At 57.0% G+C, this 15,209-nt stretch overlaps 2 protein-coding genes across 2 annotated transcripts in view; both read right to left on the bottom strand.

Annotated features, from left to right (window-relative positions):
• POLR2D (RNA polymerase II subunit D) overlaps window positions 1-15,209 on the bottom strand; it is a 450,734-nt gene that overhangs the window by 401,432 nt on the left and 34,093 nt on the right. The window lies entirely within an intron of this gene.
• Window positions 4,638-15,209, bottom strand: part of HS6ST1 (heparan sulfate 6-O-sulfotransferase 1) — a 41,002-nt gene continuing 30,430 nt past the window's right edge. Inside the window, exon 3 of the mRNA XM_077766784.1 lies at window positions 4,638-5,377. Within this exon, the coding sequence (XP_077622910.1) occupies window positions 4,669-5,377 (709 nt within the window). The 3' untranslated portion in view covers window positions 4,638-4,668. The remainder of the gene's footprint in view (window positions 5,378-15,209) is intronic.

Raw genomic sequence — 15,209 nt, 5'->3', positions numbered from 1 at the left:
TGGGGCCCTGCTCTGAACCCAGAGTCCAGGGATCGTGGGAGGGGCGGGGCTCACAATTGCTGCGTGGGGGCGGGGCCCCAGCCCACCGCTGGGCTGGGGTGAATGGGGCAGGGCCCAGGAGGAAGGCTTGAAAGGGGGCCTCCAACTTCAAATAGAAGTAGGAAGATGAGAACTCTCATCCTGGCGGGGAGGGGTTTCCACGACTGACTTCCGTCTTGTGCTCCCAGATGGGGGACCAGGCTGCGGACTCCAGATGAAATGTTCAGGGAGGGGCAAATCGAGGTGTGTGTGTGTATAGGGCAGGGGGATGGTGTGTGGCTGCCCAGGTCTTTCCACACTGGGGCTCTGTGCAGAATGCCTCTTTGCGGGGGCCCTGTTACCAAAGAGACACCCCCTCACCGATTCAGAGGGTCAGCAAGGTTGGGGTTTGAAGGGTCAGCCGTGTCTGCCCCTCACTCTCTCCCCCACGTGGAAAAACTCAGGCGAGGGCGTGCGCGGTCACCTTTGCCCCCTGGGAACTAGGGGTGACCCCCATCTCCTGGGTTNAGGTAGGAGTGTCCAGACACACATTGTGGGGGGGGGGGAGTAGGAGACCCTCTTAGGCCCACTAGCTCCAAAGTAGCTTTTCTAGAGTTCTGCACGTGACAGTAACTGGGAACTGACAGCCTGCCGGGTCTCCCCAGGACCCTCGTGGTAAACAAGGTTGGTGCACTAGAGCCCCCACTATAACACCATCTCACGTCAGCTGGCCCTGGCTCTGAGCACAACAGATCATTTCCCTGAAGGAGAGGCAATGAGCTGGCGCCTTTATCAGCCCTGTGGTCACATTGAGACCCAGAAGATGAGTAAGGGCCCTCCCGGTCTCATCAAAAGAACTAAAATCCATCAGGGCTAGTAGTCAAAACAGCCTCATCTGTGTGGCATTTGTGCCCAAATGTTGTTTTTTTTTTTAGTTTTTATTTTAGAGAGAAAGAGAGAGAGAGAGAGCTCATGAGAGAGCAGAAGGTAGGGGCAGAGGGAGAGAGAGAAATCGAGAGACAGAGAGAGAGAATCCCAATGCAGGGCTCCATCCCATGACCCTGGGATCTTGACCTGAGCGGAAATCAAGAGTGGGCCGCTCAACTGACAGCCACTCCAGTGCCCCTAACTGAATCTGATCATGAGAAGACAGACTCATGTAGACGTTTTAAGGGACAAATGGCCGATGTTAAAATGTCAGTGCCAAGAAAGGGAACAGTGGGTGGTGTGCTCTGGGTCTCTGCTTGGTGAAAGAAGACTGGAGAAGAGGATCCTTGAGCCCACATAGTCCTCGGCTCACAAAGAAGACCTGAAGACACCACGGGCCTCCGTGGGGAATTTAGACAGGGAATGTACGTTAGCTCGTAGTACTGTTGATGTTAGATCTGGGGAGAGGACAATGGGGTGGAGTTTCATAGCACGATGTCGGTCTTAGGACGTATGTGCTGATGTGGTTGGGGAGAATTCTGAGGACTGCAGCTGACTTTCAAATATTCTAGAAGAACGTGCGTGTGTCTGAGTGTATCTCTGCGTCCTCATGTGTGTGTGCAGAGAGCGCAAGTAGGAGTGCAGGACAGTAGGGCGTGACAAAACGTTAACCTGAGTGAACCCAGGGTGAGCATTTATGGGTGTCCATGTCATCCGCAAGTCTTTCCAAATTAACAGTTAAGGAGAAAGAGGTCCCCGAGAAGCACATGGTGTCTGCGTGTGTCAGCCTCACTTCAGGCTGGGGCTCCTGTTTCCAAGTGTGGCCATTAACGATCACTACACCGTGCTTCGTGGTGATGACAGGCACACCTCTTGCTTTCACAAAGGGCTGCTTCCGTGCGTGAACTCCTCTCTTCCTGGGCTGCCCCCACCTAGGAAGCCCCTGCTCCAACCTCCACCCCTCTGCTCGGATGCTCATTTTGAAAATCAAACACAGAAGGTCTGGCCACACCACGCTGGGCGATGGCTGTTACCACAGACCACGGCACACTCAAGGCTCCTTGTCAAGGGTTTATTTCATCTGCTAACATTCATTCTTGACCTAGACAAAAACAATTAGATGATTATGACTTGCTTTTCCATCATCAACTCGTTTTTCTTGTATGGATAACCAAAAGATTTCTTCTCAACACTTTTTTTTTTTTTTTTTTTAAGAAGAAGCTATAAATAAATAAAGCTTTAAACGCTCCTGGGTTCAAGTTAAACACTTCCAGTTCCCAAAAAGGTCAGAGACTCATTGCTCGGACAATTTTGCCGTCCCTGTTTCCTCCTCCAGGAGGAGATGTTGCAGGTCTGTGTGAGGAGTGGGCCGTTTGCTCACCGTGTGCTGCCTCTGTCCCCCCAGCTGCCTGCAGAGCCCCTGGGCGGGGCACCCCTTCAGTGGATCCCCAGCCGGTGGTGGTGTTGGAGGACATGGCAGGCACGAGAAGCTTCCACCTCAATGCAGGGTGGCCTGAGCAGAAGTGCCGGGCTGGAGGCGTGAGGGGCCGAGGGCACTGGCGCCTGCTGCTGTCTCTGGGTGCTGGCCTGGGCACGGGCCCCACACGGGACCGTTTTCCAGATGCAGCAAAGAAACCAAGGAGAGACCCGTGTTTCCGTGTGAATTGGGACAACGGATCATAAGTTAAAACATTCCAATATGTACAAAACAGATCCTACACTCAAGGGGGCACACGCAGGAAGCCCGCCTCGGGAGGGCCGGGTGCCCAGGGACTCAGGCAGAACGGGGCTGAGCTTCCCACCAGGAGTGGGCATTGACCACCTCCTGGTGAAGGCCACAGCAAGTCCCCAGCACCTCACGTGCTTGTCCGAGACCCCAGAGCTCTCATGAACACATCCCACCCTCCTCCCTGGAGCACGCCCACCCCAGAGGATGAGTGTCAGAACAGATCTCTCCCCCTCCCCACCCCCATGCTGACCTTCACTACCCATTGAAAGAACCACTAAATCACCTGGGTGCCCGCCTGCTCAGCATGACACCACCACTCTGGGGGTGATCCTGGGTGGCATAGGCATGATGCCCAGCCCGGCCGGCCAAGCACAGCCTGTGGACTGTAAGATAAAGTGGTCAGTGTGGGAAGCAGGAGGTATGGGCACCATACCTATGCCACGTAGGCGAAGACTAAGGGCTGCTCATTTACAGCACTGCAGTGTTTCCTGTGCTATGGAAGGTTCCCCGCCCCCACATGTCTGGGATGGGACAGCTGGGGCGGCCGAGGCGAACCTGGGGCAGGGAGGAGGGCTCCTGGGAGAATCTGCCCGAGAGACTGCTGCCCTCAACAGGCTGGCCGTGGCCCTCACTGCCCTCACGAGGGAGGCTCATAGCCTCCAGGCACGTGTGGGTCCTCTTCTGGAGAGGGCACTTGTCCACCTCACACTCTGATCCCAGGTCTTGGGCCTCATGTGGGGATAACACCCCCAGAGAAGGCAGTAGCCTGGCCTCCTGGAGCACAGGGCGGGCAAGGCAGGGGGGAAGTGTCTACAATGGATACAGAACATGGCTTCTCCAATCTGCAGGGCTGCCAAGCACAGGGCCTGACCTGCTTGTGGTCAGGGGTTGGGCAGAGGGAAATGCAGGGAGAGGCGGGGTGGGAAGGGCTGTGTATCTGGGTACTGGGGAGCCACTGAGAGCCATTTCTTCCAACTCTATAAGCGATAATCAGAAAGCCCAAGTCCCCTTTCTTGGACATGCAGAACCACAGTGGCCCCAAGAACGGTTCGTGGACAGCAGGTAGAGTCTGCCGGGTTCTAGCCAATGGAGGCCTGATTGTACTTCTGCACATGGGACTGTGTGAACAGTGGGTATGAGCCCTGAATAAACATCTAAGTGATGACCCCAGGGCCAGGGCCAGTCTGTTACCAAATCTCAGAGGGTCAGAAAGGTAAATGGGACAGGGGAAACTCTGTCTGAGCTGGCCTGGCTTGGTGGTCACCCCCCAAAGGCCAGCTGGGCGGGAAGGTGCTTGGACACAGCCTTCCCACTCCTTCCCACTCTCTCTCCACAGAAGGGGACAGTGCATGTGGGCCCATCTCCCTGCAGCCCTCCTTAGCTTGAGGACTATGGGAGATGGGGGGGAGGGGCCCCAGGAGGTGTGCTTTGATCTCCTGACCCAAAGCAAGAAGCCAGAGTGTGTTTTTTGACCTTGGGTCAGAGAGAGTGGGCTTCTCAGGGGCAGGACTGGTCGTCTTGGCTTCAGGTGGGGTGGGCCCTGACCATGAAGATGGGTGAGCTAGAAGCTCCATTCCTGAGGACACCTCAAGGGGCTTCACTCAGGCCCAGGGGCACTGGAGGCCAAGGGGATGCCTGGGTGGCCTGGGCCTGGAAAGATGCCAGGAGCTGGTGTTGGGCCCAGGCTGGCCTGCGGGGGAGAGAGCCAGCAGGCGTGCACAGTGGGTGTAGGCCGCTCCTGGCCGCCAGGTCCGATCTGCACTCTCTGCTGTTTCTCGTCGCAGACCTTAGGCTGGCCACTGTGTGAGAGCAGGGGCCAGGAGAGCAGGGACACCATGTGCCCCACCTGTGCAGGCCTGCCGCGGCATCCCTCAGGCTCGCTCTCGGGGGCTCAGGGGTGGGGGGTGGTCTGCACGGGTGGATGCCTCAGACCNTCTCCCCTCCCCTGTCCCGCCCCCCGCCCTCCCCCGCCCGCCCCACATGACCGGCTGCCACTACCACTTCTCAATGATGTGGCTCATGTAGTCCTCGGTGGGCACGCGGCCCGGCTCCTCCGCGTCCTCCCGCGGCAGCGCCTCCTTGGCGCGGTGGAGCAGGCGCTCCTCGCGGCTCTTGAGGCGCTGCTCCCTGCGCTCCAGCTGCCGCTTGTACTGGTAGCGCTGCTGGAAGAGGTCCTTGGCATAGTCGTAGAGCTGCATGTCCAAGTCATTGAGCTCCTCGATGCGCCGGATGGTGTCCTCGTCCACCTCCACGCCGCCCGCCCGCGTGCTGTTGTACTGCATGAAGGGCCGGATGAACTTGAGGTTGAACGTCCGCTCGAACAGGTACTGCGTCTTGCGCTGGAACTCCGTCAGGCCGAAGAAGGCCATGCCGCGCAGGTTCTTCTTGGCGCTCTCCAGCAGCAGCTGCGCCCGCTTGCCCTCGGGGATGAAGGACAGGTTGTAGCAGCCCACCAGGCTCAGGTCGGCCAGCATGCGCACCTGGCGGTTGTTGGCCAGGTTGTAGGGGCAGTCCATGAACTCCTGCAGCGTGCAGCCCGACCAGTCCGTGCCCTCGTAGCACGGTGGCAGCTCCTCGGGCGTGGGCGTGCGCCCATCGCACATGTGCAGCGACGTCTTCCACGTGGCCCCCCGCTGCACGTGCCGCCACTCACTCAGGTAGCGGGACACGGGGTCTCGCAGCAGGGTGATGTAGTAGAACTTCCTGTAAGGAGATGGGGACGGAGGGGTAAGATGAGGGCACAAGTGGGGAGGCAGAGTATTTAGGGACCATTTTGGGAGGAGGCTGGAGTTGAAGGAGGGAGGAAGCTGGAGCTCCAAATCTGATTGCTTTGGGGCTACAGGTGGGAGCCCAAGCACTTGATACCAATCGTGATGCTTAGTTTCTCCAAACGGCAACTTCTGAATGAGAAGCCCAGGAGATGAGATGTGACACAGCCTGGAAAGGGCACCACGGTCACTGTCATGTCTGCCAGGTGTGACTCTCGTGGGGTCCTTTAGTGCCTGGCCCCGTGGCTTCCCCTGAACCCCAAGGCCGCCCTTCTGTGCCCCCTCCTTAAGAAGGGCAGCCTGTCTTTGCCCTGCGGTGGGGTGGAGCTGCGGGCGCCGGTGCCCCCAGGGACCAGAGGCGTAAGGAGCTGCTCACAGTGGCAGACCCCGTGTGAGGTCTGCCTCCCACAGGCCCACAGCTTGCCTACTCCCGTGGGGGATGGCAACCAGTAGTCCGCCCAACCCAGGACTCCCAGGGGACCCATAACTCATGATTTGTGACCTTGTCTCCCAGAAGCAGTCTCCACCCCAGGAAGTCAGGCATCCTTCCAGATGCCACCTCCTCGTACTGTATGCAAGGGGCGTCCATAACTCAGGGAAGTGAGTCCCTGTATGACAGGCACGTCCCTGCCTAGCCTGACGACTGCCCTGATATGGCCAGGATGGAGCAGGTAGGGGGCGACTTCCAGATGTTCCAGTGACAGGCGTGTGTGTGTCCTTCTAGGAGGCCTCTCCTCCAGGGCCGGCAGAACCGGCAGCCTGTGCCTGGTGGGGCAAGTCCAAGGCCAAGGCCAACCAGGGCTGGGGTGGGTGCAGGAGCCCACTGGGCCCCACACACCACTCCGGAGGAAAAGCTCCAGGAATGCTGCCCCTCCCCTCCCACCCCGGACAGCAGCATGGAAGCAGATGCACAGGAACCCCAACCAACCCACCTCCCGTGTCGCTACCCCCTTGGGGAGCTGCAGAGGCATAGGGCACCTCAGGGGGTCTGCAGGCAGCAGGCTGATCGACTGCACATCTCCCAGGGGGGCTTGGGCAGGGCGACTGGCAAAAGCAAACGCAGTGGGGGGTATGACCGACAGACACCTAGAAAACTTCAGGGTGGCAGTTCTGAAGCACCTTCATTAGGGGACTTGGGACTCCTCCACCCCCACCCCAAGCATAGCCCGGGAAGAGGGGAAGCTAGCCGGTGGCTCCTGGGGGCAGATGGAGGCTGGTCGCATTAAGCAGACTGCTGAGGAGACAGGGGAGCAGGGGCTCCCACTGGCTGGGACTGTGCCACCAGAAGTGGGGGGTGGCCAAGGCAGACAGTGGAGAGAGCACCTGGCCAGAGGGAGTCAGGGGCCCCCTTCTCAGCAAGGAGTAGAGAGCAGGAAGGGCATCCTGCCTCCTGACTCCTTCCTGAAGCCTGGGATCTAGTCTGTGTTCTCTGCTCAGGTCCTTGTTTGACCTGGAAGCCCCCCCACCCCCATACTGTGCCCCAGCCTAGGCAGTGACCTCTGCTTCCAGCCTCTGCAGGCAGCCCATATTCTAGCCCCTACTAGAACCCTGCACCCCACATCAGACCCCAGCTCCTGTAGAACACAGTGCAGTGGTTCTTGCTGCCCTTGGAAGATGCACAAAAGGCCACCTGCACCCTCTGTGACTACTGCACCTCCTTTCGACCCTCCTGCTGGCTCCCAGGAGACACCGTAGGGCCCTGGCACTAGCTATGCTGTCTTCCCACTCTGCTTCGTCAGCTGACTTGGGCTCATCCTGCAGACCTCAGACAGCACCACCTCCCTCCCAGGGAAGCCTTGTGAAGCAGACAGGGCTCCCCCTGGGGCCTGTGTCACAGCAGGAACTTCACACTGACCTCTCAGCTCATTTGACCAGAGCCTCCTTCAGGGGAGGGGGTGGGCAGGAAGGAAGCTGGCTCCTATGTGTGTGCTAAGCAGGGCCAACGTGCCCCCGAGTCAAGACTGAGATGGTCAGAGGATCCAAGGCAGAATGTGCCTCAGGGAGGTCACCTCACATAGCACCTTCAGCCCCTAGTAGAGGAAACCAAGCCCGGAGGTTAAGCAGTGGCCTAGAGGTCCCCAATGGCTTCAGCATTGAGGTGGGGTGGGCGGCCAGGACAAGAAAGGTCAGTTTGTTCAAGGGTCAACTTTGTAGGAATGAAGTGTAAGACATTTATAAAGCCTGACCATGAGAAGTGCTTGTCAAGAGGGCAAGACAGACACGTGGGCACAAAGTGCTAGACACAGGGACACGCCTGGAAACATGCACATAAAGGAATGTGTCCACTGCTCTGCCCAGCTGGGTCTCACATGTGTCCTTAGGCCCCCAGGGAGACCCCCTCCCAACCTGTGGGACCCTGACCCCTCGTATAGAACTGGGCCAGCGTGGTAGTTCCTCCTGGACACAGAAAAGCAGAGTTTGAGGTGTCCACTGACAGAGAGGCATGTCCACATGGGTCCAGCCAAGGCCAGCTGGGAGTTCAACATGGCCCCAAAGACGACCTCTGAGGGCAAGAACACACCGTGGGCACAGAGCACCAGCACCCTCCCCAGAGTGTGCCCTCGGTCTTCAGCCTGAGGTCCTGCGTCAGCACTGCCCTCCATCCCACCATGGGGTCGGCGCTGTGAGCCCCAGCTGCTCCCAGACCCTCACAGGTCCCTGTAATGGGAACAGGGCTGCCTGCCCCATCACAGCTGGTGCCTGCAGGTCCTGGGGAGGCCGCAGATGGACATCCCCAAAGTCCTTGGCCGTGCATCTGACATGTTAGCCAGGGAGGTGACGTCCACCCAGTGACCTACAGCTGTCACCTGGACAGCCAGGATTGATGGGAGGCCTGCCCACAGGTCCCTCTGCTCACAGCCCAGAAGGGTGTCTGACTTGCCCAGGGTCACACAGCAAGTCGTGAGGCAGGATGAGCTCGGGTGTGAGCGGCCTGTGCCTGGTTAGACAGCTGGGCTGATGCTGTCTGCCAGAGGGGCCTGGGTGTCTGAGGGCTTAAGGCTCCATGAATGGGGTCGCTATGGGGTCACTGAGGGGCCTCCAAGGGACAGTCTGCATTGGTGTCTGTATCTAGCCAGTTCCAGGAGATGCCGATGAGTCTTCTGGTCCTTGGAGCTTCCTTCCAGGCTGTGCTGAGACCCCTCGAGCTGAGCTGAGCTGATGGCACAGCCCCCTGTGCTACATGGCTTCTCTCCTGGCTGCACCCCTGGATGGCCCCACCGGGTAAGGGTGGGGCTCACCCGTGCTAGGGTGACCTCTCTGTGGTGACTTCTCTGTGCAGGACATTGCCACGGCCCGGGCAGCCCCTCCCCCTGTCCCCCAGCCATAGCCTACAGTGGAGAAAAAGGGCTCAAGCAGATTCTGGAAGCTGTTCGAGGGGCCGGCGACTACCCTGCTCTTGCCTGGCCAGCGTGGGAGCCTGTGCAGCAGATACACACACCCGCAGCCTGTCAGCCTCCTTAGGAGCTCGAGCATACAGCCCCGGCCACAGGCCTGTGTCCTGGCCACCCTCTGCCCAGAGGCCCTGCTCCCAGCTCCCTTCCTCTGCCCTGTCTGTCTGTGATACACACCCCCAGACACACTGGCTGTTTACGTTCTGGTTTACTGTCCGACAAAAGAGGGGGTGTGAACAGAGGGCAGGGTGTGGCATGGGGGCAGAAGAGCCCCTGATCACCGCCCACACCCCACAAGATGTGACCTGACGCACATCCTGTGAAGGTGCCGAGGGGCTCCGGGCTCAGAGGAGGTGGGCAGGGGCCAAACACCACAGGCTGCAGCCTCAGTGGTGTCCCCGGCACCTGCCCTCCTGTGCCGACAGTTGCCACCAGGGCAACCTAACCCCTTCCCCAGCCCTACCTCATGGGAAACTGGAGGGTCACTGCCCAGAGTTCTTCCTGCTCTGACATCTGGGGTCCCCCACGAAACAGGGGGCTTTCTGGCTATCAGTCTGCAGCAGGAGCTGTACGTTCAGGGGGCCTCCGTGCCAACCAACAAGGTTTCCAAAAAGAGAGGAATGAGGAAGCAAAGGGGAGGAGATGAGGAAATAATGAGAACTACAGTATGCTATTCATTTAGCCTCAAGTGCCCGGCATGTGAATGTGGGGACCAGACCCCGGGTCACAGGGATGACCCACGCAGCATAGAACAACAGAATACCTGAAGAGGACTGGCTGTCAGAATGAGGCCAACTTCTCCGCAGCAACATCGTATGCTAAGAATCAGTGGAGCACTGGCTTCAAGACGGTGGCGGAAAATGACCAGTGACATGTCAGACCCCACCCAACTATCCAGTAGATGTGACGACAGAGTGGAGACATTTCAGACGTGTAGAGACTTGGGACGTTTATTTCCCACGAATCTTGTTTTAGGGAGATACTGGACTACGTATCTCCTTTAGGAAACAATCACAATAACAAAAGCGTGGGACACAGAAGCTCCAACCCAGGAGAGGGGTGGAAGGTGTCAGCTGCACATCCCACTGGGCCTCCAGGAGCAGAGGAGGAGGGGCTCTGGGAAAAAAGGGGCCTGGATGGATTACCTGACGCCACAGAGCGTTTGTGGAAAAAAACGAATGGTAGGTATACAGCAGATCTTTGGAATCACTTGGAAAAAATTATGTCTATGAAGACAAAAAACAAAGTAAGTAAAAAACAAAAAATAGGGCAATCATCAATTCCAGGAAAAACAGGAAGTAATATAAAAAAGAGGGTATTCTATTAGGCTCAGAAGTAAACAATGCTTTTAGAGACATCGTAATGTAAATACTGACTATTGATTTAATAAAAACTTGAGCTTTTTCCTCTGCTTGGAGGATGGGTGGGGTCTGGAGGAAGATGTGCAAGGGCTTAAGAACATTTAATCTTCATCCACCCAAAGAGAAAGCAAATAGACAATGTTTAAGTCAATAAATCAAGAAATAACACTATAAATTATTTAGAAATAACGGATGTAAATACATGAAGAATACTGAAAAGAGCTGCAAGCGGTATTTGGGGAGGCTGGAAAGGAAAAGCAGATCTGCTGGTTTTTACTATCAGCCTCTTGGAACTATTTGTCCTGAAGTGTGTATATAAACTGTTTTAACCAAACGGATGAAAAGCAGAACAATGAGGAAACTGGCCAAAGAAGCATATGGAAAGTGCTCCCCTTCATTAGTCACTGGGGAGGCTGCACAGTGAGCCACGGTATGAGGAAACAGGCATAAGTGTGGGACCTGAGTCGGGGACAGTTGTGACGCAGCGTCTTCACTGGAAAGCTGTGACCCAGGCCTCCTCACGCAGGCACACAGCCCAGGGAAACCCTGTTCAAGTGCACTGGAAGACGTGGACAAGACCAACCACGCATCTGCCACCACGGCATGTGAATATAAACAGGGCTATATTCCTCCAGTGGAGTACTGCTCAGCAATGAAAACGAACAGACTATATTTACAACCGCTCGGGGTAATTTGAGAAATAAGATGCTGTAGAGAAAAAGCAAATGAAGAAAAAGTAATAGAGTATAATGATACTGTTTAGAGTTTCAAAATATAAACACAGCCAAAGAAAATACTATTGACTGATACACAGATATTGAAATCATTAAAAAAAGAAAAGGTGACGAGGTGATACACATGACCATTCATGGCAGAGGTTAGCCACGGTGTGGACTGGGGCAGGAGATCTCTGGGGGTGGCCCCCGTTCATGGGGGCTTCTGTCACACCGATGGCATCTGCACTCTTAAGGCATCCAATGGGGGTGGGGGGTTATTTTATGTTTTATTTCTTATGTTCGTCATGCAAATTCTTTTCTAAGTTTACAAAACCCTTTGTGATAAATAAGTTTAAAAAAGTTTTACAAATAACACCAAGATTCTTTCCAGCAGGCCTTGAAGGTAAACACATTCGTGCCAAACTGGGAGCCTTGGTTCCCCAAAGTCCCCTCCACCTGTGCTCTCATGCTCCCTCTGCCTGGAACACCCCCCTCCCACCTCCCCTGCCTACAACTCTAGCTGTTTACTGCCCTTCCTTCTGCCCCTCTCACTTCCCCTTCCTACTTGCTAGCACTCCTACAGTGAGTAGGGAGAGATCTGTGGAGGACCCCCCATGGGCATCACCTTTGGGGATGGTGAGGGTGGCCAGTTTTCCAGGCCAGTAGAGGCTGCCTTTGGCTGTGAACTAACCATGCATTAACGAGCTAGCTGCTTCTGTGGCCTCCAGGAGGGAGCCACAACTTCTCCCAAGCTGGAGCATCCCATCTAGGGGGGCTGCTCATCCCATCCAGGGGAGTCTTGGGGTGCAAACAGGGTCAGCTCCACTCCTGGGGCTCCCCTTCAATAGGGCCAATCCCAATGCAAGGACTCTATTTAGTGACTTGGCTGGCAAGTTATGCTCTGTTGGGGTGCCAAGCTTCTGGCACCTTCTCTGAGCAGAGCCCTGTGCTATGTTCTGGCTGAAGTGGGTGGCCATGGTACCCAACGTCAGAACAGGTCTCTATGTCCTGGGGCACGCCCAGGAATTCCCAGCACACATCCCACCCAGACTGTCTCACCTGTGCCTACGGAGCAGGGCTGACACTGTTGCTCCCGAGCAGGGAACATGCTGGGACCGGAGGGGTGATGAGACGGCCTTCACCACCAGTGGGTGCTCCCCACCATGCATCCGGTCAGGGCCCGGGCATGGCAAGGGACACGGGCTGGCAATGCCCCCAGGTCCCTCCCAGCGGGCTACAGGTGCACGGCATGCCAGTCACAGCCCGGGAGGCAGGCGTTTCTCCCCTTTCACAGGGGAGGAGTTCCAGGCTCTCAGTTATTCAGGGTTCAAGTGCTCTGGGCTGGTGGGTGGGGTAAACAAGGGCAGTGGGAGGGGACAAACGGGAAGAGGTCTGAGGGCACTGGGTGGGGCAGGAGCAGGAAGGCTCCTCGGAGATGGTGGGGCTCAGCCTGTCCCGACCTGAGGCTCAAGGCGCAGGCAGGGCCAGACTGAGAAGGGTCCTGGTCCTCCCACAGGAAGATGAATTCCAAAGTGAAATGGTACACAGTGCAGTGTTTACATGGACTTCGAAGATAAGACCCGGGACTTCAAAGAAACTCTGTGCTGTGAAATAACTCTAGTCGGCATGCCTGCAATCACTCCTGACACCTGGCAGGATTTATCACTTGTATCATGCATTCTTGAGTTCATTACATTAGGTTTAATGCTTTCTGAGAACTTAGCTGCTCTGACATTTGTGTGTGCACTGGCTTGGCACCCCACAATCATGGAAGATCCTAGTGTGCAAGGAGTGTATCTTGTTCTTGGGTCCAAACCCGGCTGTCAGGCAGTGGCCAGCTCCAAAGTCTTAAGTGTGAGTTTTTATAGGACAACTGTAGCCCTNACAGCCTATGGGAATGTTCTGAAAGATGCAGCAAATGAGCTTTGAGTTCCTTCCTGGAGGAGAAGGGGGGGCAGGTGGGTGGTGTCTAAGAGGCGGCCCCCGCTCTGCTCCTGCGCTGGGATCAGCAAGGCGGTACCTTCTCGCTCTGTCCTCAGGAGCCCCTCTCCCTCCTGCCACCTGCCTGTGGGTATCAGGCAAGTCGGCCCACAACCCTGACTCGGCATAGCTCCCACTGTATCCGTCATGTGAAGACTGGGCTCACAGAGGTGGAGGGACAGGTCCATGGCCAGAGCCCACACCTGCACTGGTCATCGCTGCCCCAGAAGCGCCTGCCTCCTGCCCCTCCCATGGGTCACACCAGTGGCCAGAGGAAGCTTCATTTTCCTTTCTCTGTCCCGAGGTGTGGGTTTGATCTGAAACTCCTGCCTGAACCCACCCACTCCTGAACATTTTCTGGCAGCCCAGGGCTCTGACCCCAAACCCAGACTTTAAACCTGGCTAGGGCAGAGGGCAGGGGGGGAGGCAAAGCCGCTGTAGAAAGTGTGAAAGAGCGAGCTACTGCGGGAGATGTGGCAGCCAGGCAGGGAGGGGACGGCGGGCGCACAGCACGGACTGTGCCCATGGCAGAGATGCCCACTGGTGATGACGTGAGGATGAGCCCAAGCCCTCCCTCAACGGCACTCTGTGATCACCATCCAGCAGGGAAGATGCACATGATTGGGTGGCTGCCTCAGGATGGTGAGGTTATGGACTCTTTCTAACATTTTAGTATAACATTTTCAAACTTACAGCAACGTGTAAGTCCAGGGCATGCTGGGGTACGTTACTTTAACATCGCCCTTACAGGTTTCTGTGTTGTTGGTGATGAGTGCACCTTATCTAAGTAACTGCAACAAAGTAACTTCTTGTATGTTATTTAAGTAACTGAAACAAAGTAACATCTCTGCCATCTAGAACAGGTGCTGGGAGACAGAGGGGCCGCTGGAAAGGGCCAGCTCTGTGTTGTTCATCCACGACAGACCGCCAGCTGGCTGGCATCTCGAAATGGCACACTGCTGCTCTCACCTCCTTTCTGAACTGTGGGGCTCCCACAGTGGGACTTCAGTGAACAAGGGCCCAGCCCCGCTAAACCCAGACTCTGAAATAAAGGCAGATTTTTCTCGACAGGGCTGACAGAGCTATAGCTCCCTTATGTGGGTGAGGGCCCTGTTATGTATGGTCAGAATTACAAAGTCTTCAAAGAAAAGAGAAGGAAAAGAAAAGTGCTGCTGTACTGCTTCTGGATACACAGTCACTGGGAGAGGATGGATGCCATGCAGTGTCGGCCACTTTCTCCTGCAGTGGTTGACCTTAGGCGGTCCCAGAGTGGCCAGGGAAGCTCCCTAAGGGGCCCTCATGCCCCCTGCCACCCTACCTGTGCACATTAGCCCTCCCATGGCCCAGGAACCCCCTTCATGAGGACAGAGGCCACACTGTGAGGCCAGAATCTGGATGGTTAGTGCTTCACCGCCACACTGAGCGGGTATACCTGGGAACTACAGGGAGGACTCAAGAGAACCTGCCTGGGGGCGGCAGGGGAGACCCCCAGTGCACCAGACTCTGCTGGTGGGCTGGCTGGGGCTGGTGCCGGGATCCCTGCTTCCCCAAAGTCTTGCTCTGATTACTGTCCCACCCCAGGGCCCGTGGGGCATCGCAGGGCAAGGTAGCGAGCCCCCTCACTGATGCCTGGGTCCACGTTACTGAAAGGAAACAACCTTCAGGAGTGGCCGGAGCCGGGACCTGTGGCCTGCTCTGCTGTGGCTAGCTCACTGAGCCCCGTCAGAACTGCCTGCTGCTGACTCTAAGCCAGACGCTGGTCACCCCAGGGTGCGTGGCCTGGCGGACCCTGTGGCCTAGTCCTGCTGTTCCCGTTGGCTGCTGGCCTTGGAAAGGGCCGCATGTGCATGAGGCAGCCCTGGGGAACACAGCGCATGCAGTAAAATGACCCAGCACTGAATCCAGATGGGGGATTTACCGCCTCACAAAACTGCCAGGCGGATTCTAGCTCTGACTCCCTGTGATTGCCCCCGGGGGGTTGGCTGCCTCCTCCTCCCTCCTGTGACCCCAAGAGGCCTGCAGATGCAGCTCCTGGGGTGAGCGCCCGGCCGGCTCTGGCTGCCGGGCCGTCTCTCCTCTCTGGACCAGGATCCTCACGTGCCTCGTGCACACGGCCTGGCTGGGCGAGCAGTGCGGCTGAAGGGAGAGGAGGCAGAGTGGGGGGGAGAGGCGAGGCCATTGCAGTGCTGGCATGGCATGGGCGGTGGGAGGCCGGACGGGAGGAGACAAGCCAGCTTCTGGCAGCGCAAGAGTAGCCGGCACCTCGTGGAGGGAAGGGACTATCCCCGGGCTCTGGCCATGACTTGCGTCCCCACACC

This window comes from Crocuta crocuta, unplaced genomic scaffold (genome assembly GCF_008692635.1).
Source record: "Crocuta crocuta isolate KB4526 unplaced genomic scaffold, BGI_CrCroc_1.0 scaffold5, whole genome shotgun sequence".
Taxonomy (NCBI): domain Eukaryota; kingdom Metazoa; phylum Chordata; class Mammalia; order Carnivora; family Hyaenidae; genus Crocuta; species Crocuta crocuta.
The sequence above is the reverse complement of the archived record's forward strand: the minus strand, read 5'-3'. Positions and strand labels throughout refer to the sequence as shown.